Source organism: Narcine bancroftii, chromosome 5 (assembly GCF_036971445.1).
Source record: "Narcine bancroftii isolate sNarBan1 chromosome 5, sNarBan1.hap1, whole genome shotgun sequence".
NCBI classification, from domain to species: domain Eukaryota; kingdom Metazoa; phylum Chordata; class Chondrichthyes; order Torpediniformes; family Narcinidae; genus Narcine; species Narcine bancroftii.
In genome coordinates, this window is record NC_091473.1 from 41,515,665 (window position 1) to 41,534,858 (window position 19,194).

At 38.9% G+C, this 19,194-nt stretch overlaps 2 protein-coding genes across 11 annotated transcripts in view; one reads left to right on the top strand and one right to left on the bottom strand.

Moving 5' to 3' along the window:
* The window catches only part of cenpp (centromere protein P), a 343,661-nt gene that overhangs the window by 93,294 nt on the left and 231,173 nt on the right, over positions 1–19,194 (bottom strand). The gene's annotated exons all lie outside the window — the stretch shown is intronic.
* aspn (asporin (LRR class 1)) overlaps positions 1–19,194 on the top strand; it is a 40,999-nt gene that overhangs the window by 934 nt on the left and 20,871 nt on the right. Inside the window, exon 2 of the mRNA XM_069937260.1 lies at positions 8,333–8,582. Within this exon, the coding sequence (XP_069793361.1) occupies positions 8,354–8,582 (229 nt within the window). The 5' untranslated portion in view covers positions 8,333–8,353. The remainder of the gene's footprint in view (positions 1–8,332; positions 8,583–19,194) is intronic.

A 19,194-nucleotide genomic window follows, 5' to 3' on the forward strand; every position in this document is an offset into this window, starting at 1 on the left:
GTGCTGCTCTATAATAATTTTTAAAGTTTGGTAGCTGCAAACCACCTTATTTGTACCATTCTGTTTATTTATCTAGTGCTATCCTTGGTTTCCCCCCTTTCCATAAGAATTTCCTTATTATTCTCTTTAGTTCACTGAAGAATTTCTCTGTTAAGGGAATTGGTAACGATTGAAATAGGTATTGTATCCTTGGGAAGACATTCAATTTAATGAAATTTACCCTCCCATTGGTAATTCTTTCCAAGGTTCTAAGTCATCCTGTAATTTCTTCATTGATGGCTGATAATTTAATTTGTATAGGTGGATTAAATTATTATCTAATATAATACCTAAGTATCGGATTGCTTGTGTTTCCCATTTAAATGGTGATTCTTTTTTAAACTCTGTGTAATCCGCATTATTCATTGGCATCACTTCACTTTTATTTGCGTTGATCTTTAACCCCAATATTTCTCCATATTCCTCCAATTTCTTATGTAGTTCTTTTATTGATATTTCTGGTTCTGTTAAGTATACTATGATGTCATCTGCAAATAAACTGATTTTATATTCCTTCTTCTTTATTTTTTATCCCCTTTATTTTATTTTCTTATCAGTTCTGCCAATGGTTCTATTGCTAAAGTGAACAGTGAGGGAGATAGTGGACAACCCTGCCTAGTTGATCTACTTAATTTAAATTGGTTCGATACATATCCATTTACTGTCACCTTCGCCAATGGTCCCTTATATAAGGCTTTAATCCAATTAATATATTTTTCTGGTAGGTTGAACTTCTGTAATACTTTGAATGAATAATTCCATTCTACCTTGTCAAAGGCTTTCTCTGCGTCTAAAGCAACAGCCACTGTTGGTATCATTACTTCCAGGAGAGGAGGAATTAATAACTCTTTAAATGTTTTATAGAATTCTATTGGGAGTCCATTCTCTCCAGGCATTTTATTGTTCGGTAGCTTTTTTAATATATCCTGCATTTCCTCTATTTCAAATGGTTTTATCAATTTGTTTTGCTCCTCTTCTTGCAATTTCAGTGTTCAATTTTAGCTAGAAACTCATCTATTTTGTCTTCTTTCCCTTTGTTCTCAGTTTGGTATAATTGTTCATAGAATTCCTTAAAGTTTTCATTGATCTCTGTTGGGTTATATGTAATTTGTTTATCCTTTTTTCTTGATGTGAATACAGTTCTTTTAGCTTGTTCTGTTTTAAGTTGCCAGGCTAGTATTTTGTGCATTTTTTCTCCTAGCTCGTAATACTTCTGCTTTATTTTCATTATGTTCTTCTCCACCTTATACGTTTGTAATGCTTTGTAATTTTTTGTCCAGCAATTCTCTTCTTTTTGTTGTATCTTCCCTTATTGCTAGTTCTTTTTCTGTACTTACTATTTCCCTTTCCAACTGTTCTATTTCCCGATTGTAGTCCTTTTTCATCACTTTCACTGATTCCGTATTTATTTCAAAGTACATGTTAATTTGGCATTCAATAAGTTCTCTAAATTCCTGTCTTTTTAAGTAGCATGGAGTTTAATCTCCATCTATATGTTCTTGGTGGGATGTCCTCCAGTTCTATTGCTAATAACAGGGGTGAGTGATCAAATAACAATCTAGCTTTATATTCCGTTTTCCTAACTCTCCCTTGGAAATGGGCTGAGAACGGGAACAGGTCAATCCTTGAGTATGTTTTATGTCTACTCGAATAATATGAGTTTTCCTTCTCCTTTGGGTGTTGCCTCCTCCATATACCCAAAAGTTGCATTTCCTGCATTGATTTAACCATAAATTTGGTTACTTTGTTCTTTTTGCTAGACTTTTGTCCAGTTTTATCCACCTTTGGGCCCAAATTAAGGTTAAAATCCCATCCTATCAATATATTCCCCTGCATATCTACAATCTTCAAAAAATATCTTGCATAAACTTTTGATTCTCTTCATTAGGTGCATATATATTGACCAAATTCCAGAATTCTGAATATATCTGACAGATTATCATTACATACCTCCCTGCTGGATCTATTATTTCCTCCTCTATTTTGATTGGTACATTTTTATTGATTAATATAGCTACACCTCTGGCTTTTGAATTATATGATGCTACCGTTACATGTCCTACCCAATCTCTCTTTAATCTATTATGTTCCACTTCAGTTAGATGCGTTTCCTGTACGAATGCTATATCTATATTTTTCTTTTTTCAATAAATTTAAAAGCCTCTTCCCTTTGATTAAGTTTTGTATTCCATTAATATTTATAGTCATATAGTTCAACATGGCCATCTCATGCTCTGTTTACACCTCATTTCTGCTTCCTCACCACCACCTTTCCCCTTTTCCCCATTTTCATCTCTCAGTTTTCCCTTTTTGAACTCAATGTATGACAACACTTCTAAAACATAAAATACTTCAACTACTTCCACATCTAAAATTCCCTTAACCCCAAGTGTCCCCCCCCCCCCTCTCTGAGTTGCCCCTTATCCCTTGCCGGGCAACCATAACTCCCCTCTCCATTCGGTTTGCCAACCCGCTCGCAAGCATCAACTGATTTCGCAGTGACTGTTATTCTCTCCCACCCAATCCCCTCCAGAAAAGACTTTTATCTTCACATTTAAACAAAGCTCACCCCCTTTTCTCTTTTTCCCCCCTCCTTTTTCCCCCCTTCCTTACTTCCCTTTTCTTTTCCATCGTTAGTTCTTACTTATACATTATTTCTACGTCTTTATATGTAGCTTGTCGTCATTCTTCGTTCTTGTTACATCTCTTCATCTCTCTTTCTATCCTGCAGGCATTCTGCAAATTCTCGTGCTTTCTCCGGATCCGAGAACAGTCTGTTTTGCTCCCCTGGGATAACTATTTTAAGCACAGCTGGATATTTTAACTTAAATTTATAGCCTTTTTTTCCATAGGATCGATTTTGCTGTGTTAAACTCCTTCCTCTTCTTTAGGAGTTCAAAACTTAAGTCTGGGTAAAAAAATATTTTTTGACCCTTGTATTCCAATGGTTTTTTGTCTTCTCTAATTTTATTCCTTGCCCTCTCCAATATTTTTTCTCTTGTCGTGTATCTCATAAATTCTGCTAAAACAGATCTTGGTTTTTGTTGTGATTGTGGTTTTGGGGCTAGTGTTCTGTGTGCCCTTTCTATTTCCATGCCTTCCTGTATTTCTGTTGTTCCCAGGACTTTTGGGATCCATTCTTTTATAAATTCTTTCTTATTTTTGCCTTCTTCATCTTCCTTTAGGCCCACTATCTTTATATTGTTTTGCCTACTATAGTTTTCCATTATATCCATCTTCTGAGCTAACAACTCTTGTGACTCTTTAACTTTTTTGTCGCTGTCTTCCAATTTTCTTCTTAAGTCATTCACTTCCATTTCTACAGCCATTACTCGTTCTTCCACATTTTCTAATCTTTTCCTTATTTCTGTCATGACCAGCTCTATTCTACTCACTTTTTCTTCTGTACTTTTTATTTTTCTTTTAATTTCACTAAATTCTGATGTCAACCATTCTTTTAATGCTTTCATTTGTTCTTGAAATTTTAAAAATCTATATACTGTCCCTTTATTTTACCTCCTATTCCTCTGTGCAGAGCTTGGTGTTCTTCTTCTTCTTCTTCTTCTGTGTCTGCTCTTGGGTTTGTGTCTTCTACTTCTCTACCTTGTATCTGCGTCTCTTCTGACTTTCTTGTTGAGCTGCTTGTGTCAGTTTGTTGGGTGTTTTTTTTTGCATAGCTTCTTGTTGGTCCTCTTCTTCTGGGCTAGTTATCTGTTGAGCTTCCTGTTGCTGTTTTTCTTTCTTATCTCTCCCTTTCCCTTTGCTTTCCTCTTCTTCCAGCTGAGAACCCTGCTGTCGGGCTTCTCTCAGTTGGTCGAGCTGTGTAAGTTCACTCCACAGCTGGGCCCTCCTCCCGTTGGTGTTTTCCTTTACCTTGTGTGCGCATTGCGCACTACTGTTTGGCTCAGTGAGGCATTTTTGCAGTCCCACGGTTGGGAGGTCACGACCCTGCGGGCTCTCCACTAACCTCGGGGAGCAGGCTCCTCTGTTCACGGTGAGTCCCTGCCTCTTCATGCAGGTAAGGCCTTCTTCTTTCTCTTCTGGCGTCTTTCCTTCTTTTTTCCCCGTTGTTTTTGGTTTTTCCTTCTTAGGTGCCATTTTCTTTCTTTTCTCCACACCTTTATCTTTTATTTGTTGTGTTTTGTGTTTCTTGAGCTTTGCTTTTTTTTCACCTTATTTCTTCTTTTCTGGAAAGGGCTGGTATTCTCCTAACAGCCGCTACTCCATCACGTGACTCCTGCAGAGCCACCATCTTGTTCCTTAAAAAGGATAGAAACTCTGCCTTTGAGATATAGATTCCTTAGAAACAAGCTCCACAAAAGTGAAAAGTTACCAGCCAATTCTTAACCCAGAATTCAGATAAAATTGACCAGCATTGTTCTCATGCTCTGAGGAACAATCATCATTGATGTTGTTGTACATCCTTACTGATTAAATACTGAAATAGCACTGCAACTAAACAAAATTTCCACATTTCTGGAAATATCAATTCCGAGAAATTTTCCAGAACACAAAGGTCACGCAAAGCCAGCTTCTGTAAATATGAGAAATAATCAATGTTCAGAGGATTAACGGTGGTATAAACAGTAAAAAATGAAAAGAGATGGTTCAATGGTTATATGAATACAGTAAACATATACTATATATACCAGATGTAATTCAAGCCCTTGATCACAGACTGACTGAACAACTAAACATTAATTCATGGGTAAAACTAGCTGATGATGTTTCCTTTAATATTTTCAATATGAGGGAAAGAACCACAGTACACTTAAAATGTTTCACACACACACACACACACACACACACACACACACACACACACACACACACACACACACACACACACACACACACACACACAACACACACACACACACACACACACACACACACACACACACACACACACACACACACACACACACACGTAGAAGATAAAGCAGATGTGGCTTCAGTGTGTTTTCAGTAACCTGGGAGAAGAAAACATTTTTTGACAACATAATAGAGCTCCCTTTTAAAATTCCCTGCCATACACAGAATATGTTAACCACATGCTTGCTCCTCCTACCAAAGGAAAAATGGTTTCCATAATTAATATCTAAATTGAATTAAATCAACACAGATAGATTCCTGAAAAGTGCCCATCAGAGAGATACTTATGCAAAAGCATGGATGTGCAGAAGTTAAAAAAGATAGCAAACAGAAATTAAAGGGGCATTTATAGAAAGATCAGAGGAGTACTTGAGCATTGGGCTGCAACATAATCTGCATTTATCCTCCCAATGCACGCAAATCCCAAATTGTAAGTATATGCAGTTTTATGAACCCAAAAGACCCCAAAACCCAGCAACAATAAACATTCACCAAGACAAGTAGTTACTTAAACAAAAGTTGTTTTTAATTATCTTTAAACATGAAAACAGAATCAAACTTTAACTTATCTCCATTAACTTAACTAACCCAATTTAACCCTCTTCTAATTCTAAGAGCATGTGTATGTAATGTGTGTGTAAATTTAAGAAAAGTTCTTTGGTTCACAGTTCAATCTCAAGTCTCATTCTTCCAAGTTCTCTTGTTGCAGGCAATTTTTATACTGTGCTTAGAATTTAACATGTATAAAGTTCACCAGGCTTTGGTGCTCGAAAGGTAAATGTTTACCACTCAGGAAGGTTCTCATAGGGTTTGCAGAGAGAGATTTGTTGTTCCAGGATTTCCACAACTGAGTTACCACCATTAGTCACCTCAATGTCTTGCTGATGAAACTTGCTTCATCAGGGTTTTCCAGATGGTAACCTCTTTCCTTCAGGCTACTACAGAGATCCTTTGTGTTCCCTTATTCCAAGAGTAACATCAGTCAGATAGCACTTCCAGCCATCCGCCGCTCTGGAGCTTTTGTTTCAGTTCCAACAAGCTTCTCCTGGCTTGTTTCTGCTGTGACTTTCTCTCTCTCTCTCTCTCTCTCTCTCAATTGCAAAACCCCCACCTTCTCCAGCAAACAATAGAAATTAGTCTTATGCTCACATCTGTTGTTTTTAGGTGAACAAAAACCCAGGAGTGACCTTTCAGTGCACTCTGTCAAAACCCTTGCAAAGCGCTTTCAACAGAAAGATTGCCTCCAGTCCATTAATTTCATGTTTCTGTAAAGTCACTGAATATGAATTCTTCAGTATTTCAAATAAGATCAGTTTTAAAGTGTGTGTATGTATGTAAGCTACTCTAATTTTAACAATTTATCTCCCAAAGACATCTACAAATATTCGATCACAATAGACATCGTGTATGAGACAACTATAAAGTTAATTATGTGACCTTTTGGGAGTTTAAGGTGAGGTTCACCTTGTCATCATCATCATCATGGCTCATCCCTTCGCGAGTGAAGTGGAACACGGTGCCTTATAGCTCTTCTGCCCTCACAGAACTTTTTGTTGCTGTTGGCACATTGTGATGTGCCACTGCGAATCGCGGAACGCACGCAGTGCAATTTTTTGCGAGGCCCTCCCAGTCAGTATGTCCGAAGAACCGTTGAGGCCCGGGGATACAGAAAGCTCCAATTTGGTGTGAATGAGGAATCAGACATTCAGGCAGTCTGCTCCTTCTCTTACTGCTGGCATGACAAAAAAACACTCAGTATCCCAGTGAGCAGAGTTCAGTGAGAGGGTTGACGGAGAGCGGCGCCAGGCCTGGGACCTGCAGCCGGCAGCATAAACAGTGTCCAACACCCTTTTGCCTCGCAGTGGCCTGATTGCGAATGCCGCTGATCATATCCGAGGTTTGGATTTGGAGCTCGGTCTGAACAGGAATAGGGGAGGTTTTGGAGGCTGCAGGAATGCTGGAGGCGATGCAGTGAAGTTTTTACTTGACCTGTAATTCCTGGTCGGGGGGAGGGGGGTTCTGTGCTTTTTATTCCTGGTTGGGGTGGAGTCTGTGGGCTTTATTCCTGGTCGGGGGGGGGGGGTTCTGTGTGTTTTATTCCTGGTTGGGGGGGGGGGTCTGTAAGTTTGATTCCTGGTTTGGGAAGCGGTGGGTGGATTTAGTCTGCTGGTTTTACTGCTGGGGGGTGGGGGGGGGTTCTGTTTTATCACAGTGGGGTGGCGTTAGTATAGTGTAGGAGCTCCCCAACTTGTGACCAAAAATCTATAAAATTTACGTTGTTTATGTTATATTTGACAAACTTTGCCTTGTGTCCAAAGCCTCTTTAGGCCAAGGCTAAGAGACAGTAAACTCTGAATTCCAACCACCTGCTGCCTTGCAGGGTTTGCCTCTTAAGGCAAAGGCGAGGAGAAGGTAACTCTGACTTCAAATCCCCAGGCTCGGCTCGGCTAGCCGTCAGTACCTGGAAAGGGCCCCAGCTATAGGCAAATAGTACATGTCAGTCTGCAGTCTGCAGCAACAAACTCGTTAGGCGAAGGATCCTTAAGGACAATGGCTATTGAGCATGGTCTTGAAACAGACCACTGCGGGGCAATCCCGCGTCACTCTGACTGTCATGCCTCGCACTCCGCCAGGTCCAGTGGCATGGGACCCAGAGGAAGACATTTATCCTGGGCAAGCACTCGCCTTCAAGTCCTTGCCCCGGCACATGGTGCTTAAAGCTCTATGGAAAACAGAACAAATAGGATTCATCGACTGGCAACCTCGGAGCCCCCTCAATGGGAGGCTGTCATTGCCCGGCAGGTGCAACCAGGTCGTCATTCTTCTACTGCTCCTAGTTATTTCCATCTGGAATATTCTGTGTCTAGGTGTCAACTTTGACGTAGACGCCACCTCCCCACGGAAGTCTGGCATCATTGATCTGGAAATCTCTCGTCTGGGCATTGATATTTCTGCCCTCAGTGAGACTATCTGCGAGGAACAGTTCACACTGTTCTGGAGCAGCCATCCTCATCTGTGTCACCAGCATGAAAAATGACAGGGGAAACAAATCAGTAGATAAACTGGTGTACAGTAGGCAGAGCAGGAAGTAAAGATCCCACCGATATCACCAAAAGAGAGGATAAAAGTGATGCTAAATGGCTGTATGGGGTTGGTACAGAAATTTGACCAAAAGTTAGAGAAATAAGGACAATTCAACAGGGTCCCTTTCTTAAAGTCAAAGTCAATGAAATATATTAACAAAAGAAATTGCATACAAAAAATATTAATCGATATCTATTTGTTTACTGAAACGATTAAATAATTAATTTAAAGTTGTATTCACAAATTTTTAAAGATGTTTGCAATGTTAAGACAAATCATATTTTAATATGTGACCTAACTTTACTTCATTGTTTCTGTTTTCTTCACTTTGTAGTCTTGCCAACTAGGATTCAATATGAAAATACTTGTGTTCCTTTCCATTGTGGCTTTGAGTTCTGCTAAATCTTTACTTGAGAATGAATTTCATCACTTCCTGGCAGAGCAGGATATTTTGCTACAAGATCCTCCCCAGAACATACAAGCAAAACAAATTTCAACCCCAACACCTAGAGCAGATGACCAATTTTTCACATGCCCTTTAAAGTGTATATGCCGAGTACGTGTAGTCCAATGTTCTGACGCAGGTAAGGATTATATCTTACTGTTTAAAAATTTATTGAAGAATTGTTAACTGTTCATGAATTTGAAAATTAAAATAGATTGCATGCATCAATTTGCAAAAAGAAGGTTCAATTAATTTTCTTATTTAACATCAATATTCCATTGTTTTCTCCTATTTTTAATACTTTGATAAATATATAACAGGTATTACTTACGGGGAAATACACATCTGAAATGGTTTTGAGTCTTGTTAGACTAGATGTCATTTAGTGGTGTTCTCAGTGATAATAACAAATATGATTTATTTTTTAAAGATGAAGTACATGAATGATAGCACAGTAGGTGTGTCAACACATTTTAACAAAAGCTATTGAAAAGAACAAGATAAAAATGAACTCTACATGTTATGATCCATTTGATAGCTGCCATTTTGCATCAATGAGTGCATTCCTAAAGGACTTCATTGCCTGTGAAATGCTCAGGAATTCTGAGATCACGCAAGACTATGCAAATAGCATGTTAAATTTAACTTACTGCTCAAAACAAAATCTGAAAATCTGAAATAAAACAAGAGAATGCTGGGAATGGATACAAAATGATCTGATGAGTGGTCATCAGTGCAAAATGTCACTAATTTCCTTTACCATGGTGCTGCATGACCTGCTATTTCCAGAAGTCTTTGATATTATTTGTTTAGTGCAACTGTTTTTCCCTTTTACTTGGAACATAGATTATGCACAAAAACCTCCTCCAAGAGTGAGCATAATTTTGTTCTGCAAATGTCCTAATGAATCTTAAGTAAAAACACAGAAATATTGGAGGAACTCATCAGGTCTCAGCGTCCGAGGGAGGTAAAGATATATGACCGACGTCTTGGGCCTGACCCTTCTTAAAGGTATGGATAAAGTTTTATGCCCCGGGGGGGGGGGGGGGGGGGGCGTGGCAAGATGGCGTAAGGATCAGACATGCCTTACAGTCCTCTCCTGACTCTATCTTATTGTTTTGTCTAGAAATGCCCGTTAAAATTCTTTAAAAGTTTAGATAACTTCAGTGCTGTTAATTTAACTTATGATGGTACAATTGGTGGAAAAGAGCAAAAAAAAACGACAACAGATTATCAAAAAGCTACATTTTCCAAAAGTTCAAGTTTTGGAGCCTACCAACAGGAAAGACATCGAGACTCAGCCTGAAATGGATCCCAGGAGAAAGGTACAGCTTTCGGATGTAGAGTTCAATATTACATCGGTAGAGCCCTCTAAAGAGGGCGCCAAACAGCCTTTAGAACAAAGAGTTACTCAGGTTCGCACATGTGCAGTACCATCTGACGGCAATGTTATGAACGAACCACTTGTAGTAACATCAGTTGAAGTACCGGCTGGGGAAAGGCATTTGTCAACTGTAGCGGTGGCACTGCAAACTGCACCTTCTGAGATAAAAGAACCTATACAACTTGATGTACTGGGAGAAATTAACACATTATAGACTGGGGAAAATCCCGGCCAGCGTCCTCCAGTCATTGCTGGAGAGGCTGTGGCTGGGGTTTCCACACGCAGCTGTACTACAAGGAAGGCAACCAGAATGAAGGAAGCAACAGAAGACATTTCGGTTATGCAGAAGAAGCAGGAATCTGTTGAGCCAGAATCTCTTCCAATTGAAAAGATTCTTGTGAATCTTGAATCTAAATTATCTTATACAATGCAGGGATTATCTAAGATTATGACTGAACTTGGTACTAGGTTCAATACTCTGATGGAAATAAATTCTCAACAGATGGCTGAGTTTGGAGCTTTTAAGCTTGAAGTGAGAGATAAATTTAATTCGTGTGAAGAAGATATAGACGAAATACGAGATCAAGTTTCAGATGTGACCAAAATGGTCGAAGACTTACAAACTCAAAATAAAAATTTGGTGAAAAAGATTGATTATTTGGAAAACCAATCCAGACGAAACAATATAAAGATTATTGGTTTGCCGGAAGGAATGGATGGAACAGACCCAAGAAAATTTTTTACTGAATGGATTCCTCAGGTGCTGGGTCAAGAACATTTCCCGGAAGGTATAATACTGGAACGTGCTCACAGAGCCTTGCGTAGAAGACCTATTTCAGGTCAAAGTCCAAGACCTGTTTTGGTTCGTTGCTTGAATTATTACGACAGAGAAATAATTTTACGAGTGGCTATTAGAAAGGCACAACAGAGAAAATCACCCTTGATGATTCAAAATAATCAAGTTTTCTTCTATGTGGATTTGAGTCAAGAAGTTATGTTCCAACGACGGGAATTCAACTCTGCTAAAGAGTTGTGAAAGAAAGGTTATAAGGCAACCTTTAGATATCCAGCTGTTTTGAAGGTTTTTCAAGATGGTTACCAACCAAAGTTCTTTGATTCTCCAAAGGAAGCTATAGCATTTGCTCAAGAGCTGCCAATTACTCAGTTTCAACAGAGACGTAGTCCGCCGCGATCTCTAAGGAGACAAGAGATGGAAGAAAAGAGCCGTGCTCCAAGAAGGAATGGTTGTAATGGTGACTCGGCAGTTGGAGCTGATTAAAAGAAGAGTTGTTCTTTTTTTTTTAAAACAAAAAGGAATATTAAATAATGATGATGTTAGTTTAAGATGAAGTGAGAGTTGGGGGAGAGAACTGGATGGGCACTATTTCCTGAAAGTCATCTGCTACGTGTGAGTTATCTCACACCCATTTTTTTGTGGGAGTTACCGCACTGCGCGGTTTAGACGGGAGGGGGTATTTTTAACCTCCTACCCGTTTTTTTTTCTTTTTTTGTATTATTAGATTAAAGAGTGAAGGGTTTTTTTTTGTGTTTATAAAAAAAAGCATAAGAAAGTATTTGATTGTTTAAAAAACTAAAATTTGATGTGGTTTTTTTTTGTAAAGTTTATTCAGTAGATAAGGAATATTTGAAATTTAAATGTGAATGGGATGGATAAGTTTTTTTTAATATTTTTTCTTTAACTTTAAGGTGAAAGGAGTGGTAATTCTGGTGTATATTATTTTGCTATTTTAGTTATAGAACGAAGGGAATAATGGTGAAAGTTATAAATTGAATTGTACAATTCTTAATGAGGCTTGAATCTTGTTTGTGGTTTATGCTCCATTTGTTGAAGATATAGATTTCGTTGTAGATGTGTTTTTATTATTTGGATATCTAAATTTTAACGTAATGATTGGGGATATTTAAATGTGGTATTGGAGCTTTTATTGGATAATTATTCAAGAGTAAAAGGGAAAAATGGTGGGAGTACTAAAATTGAATTGTACAATGTTTAATGAGGTTTGAATTTTGTTTTAAGATGGTGGTTTATGTGACTAATATGATGATAAATGTGAAGTTAGTTGATATTTGGTGAAGGTTTATCTCTATAGAGAAAGGTTTTTTTCATCTTTTTTTCTCATGCTACAATTTTTTTTAAAGAATTGATTATTGTTTAAGAATTTTTGATTGACAATGTTACTAACTTTACTAATTTTTAATATTAAGTTTGAGTTAAATATATGTTTCATCTTAACTCTAAAATATATGCATTTAAGTTTGATTTAAATATGTTTTTTAAGTCTGATATCTTAGTATTAATTACTTTTCTTTTTGTTAGTATTTTAATCGGTTATGTTTTTGTTTTTTTTGTAAGTGGGTTTTTTTTCTCACATATATTCTTAACTTTATTAATTCTTCACTTTTTATTTTGGGGGGGAAAGGGGGGGGTTGGACTAATTTGAGTTGGGTTATTAATGTGTAATAATTATTGGGGAGGGTATAGTTTATTTAGATTACTGATACTGTATTGCAATTTTATTATTTTGTTCTTAATTTTTTTTAATGTAATTCTATATGTTATTCATGTTATAAAATCTTAAATAAAGTTTAAAAAAAAGTTTTATGCCCCAATTTTGTCATATCATGTTTCCATGATTTGACATGTGCCAAATTATTCCAGAAATGATACTTTCCCAATGGCTGAAGGCTCAAGTATCATCCTGGGATGTCTTTACTTTGCTGAAAGCCTATATTCTGTTTAAATTTAAATGCCATGAAATAACCACTGTGAAAGTTAGACCATAAGGCACATGATGATCCAGTAATACCCTATAATCTTGATTTACAAACAGGCCTCCTGCTATAAAATTTACTGAAGTTTTATTAACAGTTTTGTTAACCATAGCTATTAAGTGGTTAACTTCCAAGACAATAATTTTAAATAACAAGTGTAGGGAGTGCCTTTAATAAGAAGCTGAGCGGGACTCGAGTCACACACATCTCAGGATCGTTAGTGAAGCAGGAGCAGCGTGAGACTCGAGAGAGCTGGGACTGTTGGAACCCAGATGGACGTAAGTGCCTTTAAAAAGGAGCAGACTGGGATTTGGGACACAGTCATCTTAGGACCGTTAGTGAAACAGGAGCAGCGTGAGACTCGAGAGAGCTGAGATTATCGGGAGCCAACTGGAGGTGTGTGCCTTTAAAAAGCAAGTTAAGAGTTAAAAAGAACAGTGATTGGTGGGAGGAGTAATTAAGGTAAGGGGTAGTGATGGGGATGTTTTTTGAAAGAGCTCTCCACAAAAAGTAGTAAAAAGATATTTAAAAGCTGAAAAAGCAGAATTCTTTCATCAAAAATAAATAAAGCAAGTGCTAAATGACCAAGGCAACCAAGAACAAAAACTGGGGTAATAGCTCAGACAGGAACATCGAGTGGAAGCCTGATGAGGAGTGACTCAGCAGAGGCCTTGGGACCGGCTGAAGCCTGCAGAGCTATGAAGTTGGCCCAAGATATCGCCTCCCTCCTAAACATATTGGAAATTTTATGCAGTCACTTTACGAGTATGGAATCAGCGATGAGAAATATATCAGAGAAGGTCATGGAAATTAAAGAAGTTGTGGAAGACAATTGAATGAATGACTCATTCAAAGGCTGAGCTGAACAAAACAAAAGACATGGCGAAGGCACTGGAAGAGAAAGCAAAAAAAATGGGACAAAGAAAAGAAAGGACTGATGGATAAGATCAACCATATGGAAAATTTTAGCAGATTTAACAATGTAAGTATCATTGGACTGAGAGAAGTAATAGAGGGAAAAGATGCCATGAGTTTCTTTGAAAAATGGATCCCATAAATTCTGGGACACAATAAGTTAAATGCAAAGTTTCAAATTGAAAGGGCTCATCAGACCACCAGTCCTAGAAGAACATGACCAGTCCGGGAAAGACTTTTAAGTTACCGGGAAAGAGATATGATTTTGGGAGCAGCATTTGAATATTCAAAAAATAATAATGGCCCATTAGTGATGGACAATGCAAAAGTAACGTTTTTCCAGGACTTCAGCCGTGCCTTGGACAAACAAAGAAAGGAATTTGATGAGGTAAAGAGATAACTGCAATCTAAAAATTTTAAGTATTCAATGTTTTATCCAGCAACACTGAGAGTGAATGACACAGAAGGTAATCGACGAATTTTCAAAAATAAAGAACAAGAAAGGAACCAGGTTTGCTAGAGCAGTTGGGGAGGGTTTAAACCAATTTGGCAGGGTGTGAGAATTAGAATGTGAGTGAAGAGGTTAGGGTAGAAGGACAAAATCATGATACTATGTGTTCTGAATTGGCGAGGAAGGCCAGGCAGGAGACAAAACACAAATGTAGCCTGTTAGTGGTGAAGAAATGTGTCTATTTCAATGCTAAGAGTATTAGGAATAAAGGGGACAAACTTAGATGTAGAACTATGATGGTGTGGACTTTACTGAAACTTGGCTGGAGGAAGGGCAGGATTGGTTGATGCAGGTACTGGGGTTTAGGTGTTTTGAAATGAATAGGATGGGAGGTAGAAAGGGGGAGGGAAGAGTAGCATTATTGGTCAGGGATAGGATCATGGCTATAGAAAGGGAGGATACTGCTAAGGAAGTATCTACTGAGACGGTATGAGTGGAAGTCAGAAATGGGAAGGGAACAATTTGTACTAGGTATATCTCTAGGCCCCCAATTAGCCCTCGGGACACGTAGGAACATACAAGCAGGCAGATTTTGGAATGGTCCAAGAAATACAGGGTTGTTGTTATGGGTGATTTCAACTTCCCTAATATTTGACTGGCACCTCCTGACTACAAGAGGGATGGATGGGGTTGAATTTGTCAGATCTGTTCAATTTGGCTGATACAGTATGTGGACCAGCCGACAAGAGGACAGGCCACATTGGATCCAGTTCTGGATAATGAACCTGGTCAGGTGGCAGACCTCTTTGTGGGTGAGCATTTTGGTGAGAGTGACCACAACTGAGCTTTTGCATAACTAGGGTTAACGATAAAAGTAGACAAAATGGGAAAGTGTTTAATTGGGGAAGGGATAATTACAATCGTATGAGGCAGGAACTAGTGAGAATAAATTGGAAACAAATGTTCAAAGCTGAAAGTACAGGAGTAATGTGGAGGAAGTTTAGTGCTGGGTACAGGATAGGTTTGTTCCACTGGGACAGGGAAAAGATGGAAGGAAAAGGGAACTCTGGTTGATAAAACAGGTGAGGCAGCTAGTCAAGAGGAAGAAGGAAGCATAAATTAGATACAGGAAACAGGAAGGGATTATGAAAAGTATATGTTAGCCATGAAGGAGATTAAAAAAGGTCTTACGAGAGCTTGAAGGGAGAATGAGAAGGCCTTGGTATGTAGGACCTGGATCAGGGTGAGGTCAGAATAGAACAGGCTTGTGTGCTGGACAATATTGAGATTAAGGAAGAAGGGTTGGATCTTCTTAAAAAATTAAGATTGGTAAGTCTCTGGGGCTGAATGCAATATACCCCAGGTTGCTTTGGGAAGTGAGGGAAGAGATAGCTGGAGCAGTGGTGATGATCTTGAGTCCTCTTTGGCCACAGGGGAAGTGCCAGAGGATTGGAGAATGGCAAATGTGGTTCCTTTTATTAAAAATGTAATAGGGAGAATTACAGACCGGTGAGTCTTACGTCAGTGGTTTGCAAATGATTGTAAAGGATTCTTAAGGACAGGATCAACGAGAACTCAGAGAAGTACAGTTTACTCAAGGAGCATTGACATGGCTTTGTGAAGGAAGGACATGCCTCACAAGCCTAATTGAGTTTTTTGAGGAAGTACAAAGGAAATTGATGAGGGGAGGGCTGTAGATGTGGTCCACATGGATTTTCATTAGGCATTTGACAAAGTTCCCAATGAGAGTCTTGTTTAGAAAGTCATGAGGCATGGGATCCATGGAACCTTGGCTGTGTGGATAAAGAATTGGCATTCATGTGGAAAGCAGAGAGTAGTAGTGGAAGGATATTATTCTGCCTGGGGGTCAGTGGCTAGTGGAGTTCCACAAGCATCTGTTAGGGGTCCCCTGCTCTTTGTGATGTTTATAAATGGCATAGATGAAGAGATGGAAGATGGGTCAGTAAGTTTGTGGATGACACAAAGGTTGGAGGAGTTGTGGATAGGGGTGAATGTTACAAATGGTATAGAGGGGATGCAGAGTTGGGCGAAAAAGTGGCAAACTGAGTTCAATCCGGATAAGTGTGAGGTGATGCATTTTGGAAGGACAAATCAGAAGGTTAAGTACAGGTTTAATGGTTGGTTACTTCAGATTGTGGATGAACAGAGGGTTAAGTTTTATGCACAGAGAATTTGGGAAACTCGAATGCCTTGCCAGGGATGCTAGTGGAGGCTGAAACATTAGGGGTTTTCAGGAAACTTTTAGACAGACAGATAGATGGAAGAAAAATAGAGGGTTATGTGGTAGGGAGGGTTTAGTACTTTTTTAAGGAATATGGGTCAGCACAACCTCAAGGGCGAAGGGCCTGTACTGTGCTGTAGTGTTCTATGTTCTAAGTTCGGGCAAATGCCTCCAAACTCATTGACGGAACTTCATCTTAAAGCAAGACAATGATCCCAAACATACTGCTAAACAAGGGAGTTTTTCAAGCTAGAAACTGGAAAATTCTTGAATGACCAAGTCAGTCATCTGATCTAAATCCAATTGAGTATGCCTTCCATATGCTGAAGAGAAAATTTAAAAGGACAAGCCCTAGAAACAAGCAGGAGCTGAAGATAGCTGGAGTACAAGCCTGGCAGAGCATCACCAGAGAAGATAGTCAGCACCTGGTGATGTATATCAATCACAGACTTCAAGCAGTCATTGCATGCAGCAGATTATGCAACAAAGTACTAAACTTGACTACTTTAATGTATATATCATTACTATGTCCCAAATATTATGGTGCCCTGAAATGAGGGGATTAGGTATAAAAAGTGCTGTAATTTCTACATGGTCAAACCAAAATATATACAATTAATCTTTAATAAAATCTGGAATGTGCACTTTCATCACGTGAATTGTTTGATTATAAATTAAAAACTGTGGAGGACAGGGACAAATAAAAAAAAAGTGTCTTTCTCCCAAACATTATGGAGGGTACTGTATGTCCAAGAGGAGCTTCACATCCAGGCATTTAGATGATGATCCATCACACTCCTGGTATGTCTTTGTATGTGTGAATAAAAAGCTCTTTTGGAAGGCAGAGTGAGACACATAGCAAAATCTCTAGCCTCTGATGTTCTGATGTCGTCCCTGCCTTTGTGAGAATGTTCCAGTTAAGTTTGTCCATAAAGGGGATTCATTTCTGCTTTTGCTATTGAATGTTAGAGGGTCGTGCTTAAATGCAAGGGTAACAAGAGTCTGCAGATGCTCAAAAGTGCTAAAAAAAACTCAGCAAGTCACTCAGTGTTCCTTCTAGTTTCTCCAACACTCATGTATCTACAATCACAGCATCTGCAGATTTTCTTGTTTTATTGCAGACTTTCTTGTTTAACTGCAGATGTTTGGATCTGGGTCACAGAACAATCTGCTGGAGGAACTTAGCAAGTTGAACGTTTGTAAGGTGGAAAAGGAATTGTTGACACTGCAGAGAGAGAGTCCACTGAGCTGGTGTAGGTGGAAGTCAGAAATAGGAAGGCAGCTATACATAGCTTAGTGATTAGAGCAGTGGTCTTATAAATCGTGGTTGTGAGTTTGTTCCTTGCTGGGGCCTCATTTCTGTGAGGGTTGCTGGACAAAATGGCAACTCCCTGTCATCCTTACGGTAGACAAAGTTAAAGTATTTCATATATGTTACATTCTAAATGTAGTATCATGTGACAATCATGGAACCTTTAACTTTACCTTAATCTTTACTTTGCTGCGAGGAGCCTATAGGCCCCCAAATAGCTCTTGGGACACCGAGGAGCAGATTAGCAAACAGATTTTGGAATGGTACAGGAAATACAGAGTTGTAGTTATGGGTGATTTCAATTTCCTAATATTGAATGGCATCTCTTGACTACATGAGGGATAGATGGGGCTGAATTTGTCGGGTGTGTTCAAGAAAGATTCCTGACACAATATGTGGACCATCCAATGAGAGGAGAGACCCATACTGGACCTAGTTCTGGGTAATGAACCTGGTCAGGTGGAGGACCCTTCAGTGGGGGAGAATTTAGGTGAGAGTGACGACAATTCCTTTAGCTTCAGCATAGCTATGGAAAAGGATAAAAAGACAAAATCGTGAAGTTCTGGTCACCTCATTATAGGAAGGAGTGGAAGCTATGAAGAGGGTGCAAAGGAGATTTACCAGGATGTTGCCTGGATTGGAAAACAAGTTTTATGAGGCAAGGTTGGCAGAGCTGGGACTTTCACTTTGGAACGTAGAAGGATGAGAGGAGACTTGATAGAGGTCTACAAGATTATGAGAGGCATCGATAGAGTGGATAGCCAGTACCTGTTTCCCAGGACAGGAATAACAAACATCAGAGGACATTATGTACAAAGTTAAGGGAGGGAAGTTTATGGGAGATATGAGGGGTAACTTTTTTTACACAGAGATTTGTGGGTTGTGGAATGCCTTGCCAGGAATACTGGTGGAGGTTGAAACATTGGGGGCATTTAAGAGTCTCTTAGACAGGCACATGGATGAAAGAAAAATAGAGGGCTACAGGGTAGGGAGGGTTGAGTACTTTTATTTTTAAGGAATATATATGTCGGTACATTATCAATGGCCAAAAGGTCTGTACTGTGCTGTAGTGTTCTATGTTTTGTTTGCTACTTAGCCTCCACTCCTGCCATGCAATGATTCTGGGTGTTCTGATACGCAGAACAGATCACCTTACAGACCTCCCAGCAAAATGTCAAGAGGCTATCTGATGTTATTCCTTTTAATTCCACAGTTCCTCTATCTTGATTTTATCAACCCCAGAACTGAGCCACTCTCGGTATAAAAATAACTTTCATTACTTGAAATAAAGCAGCAGCAAAAAAGACTTTGATTTGTGTTGGAGAAAACAGTCCACAATTTTAGCTACAATTCCAAATTTCTAAGTTATCAAGTTTCTTGTAAGATTAGTATTTGCAATATGTCACTTTTTGAAAGAGAGCATGGGAGTTTTGGACAACATTTATTCATCAATATCAAGGAAGTTTAAAAGCCTCATTGCTATTGGAAAAAATTGTTCTTGAACCTCGAGGTATGAGACTTCCTTAAATGTAGCAGCAAGAACAGTTTCTAACTAGGGTGATGGGGATCTTTGGTGTTGGTTGCCTTCTTGAGGCAATGTCTCACATAGATGTTTTCAACAGATATTGGAGATTGGTGCCAGTGTTTGCTGCTA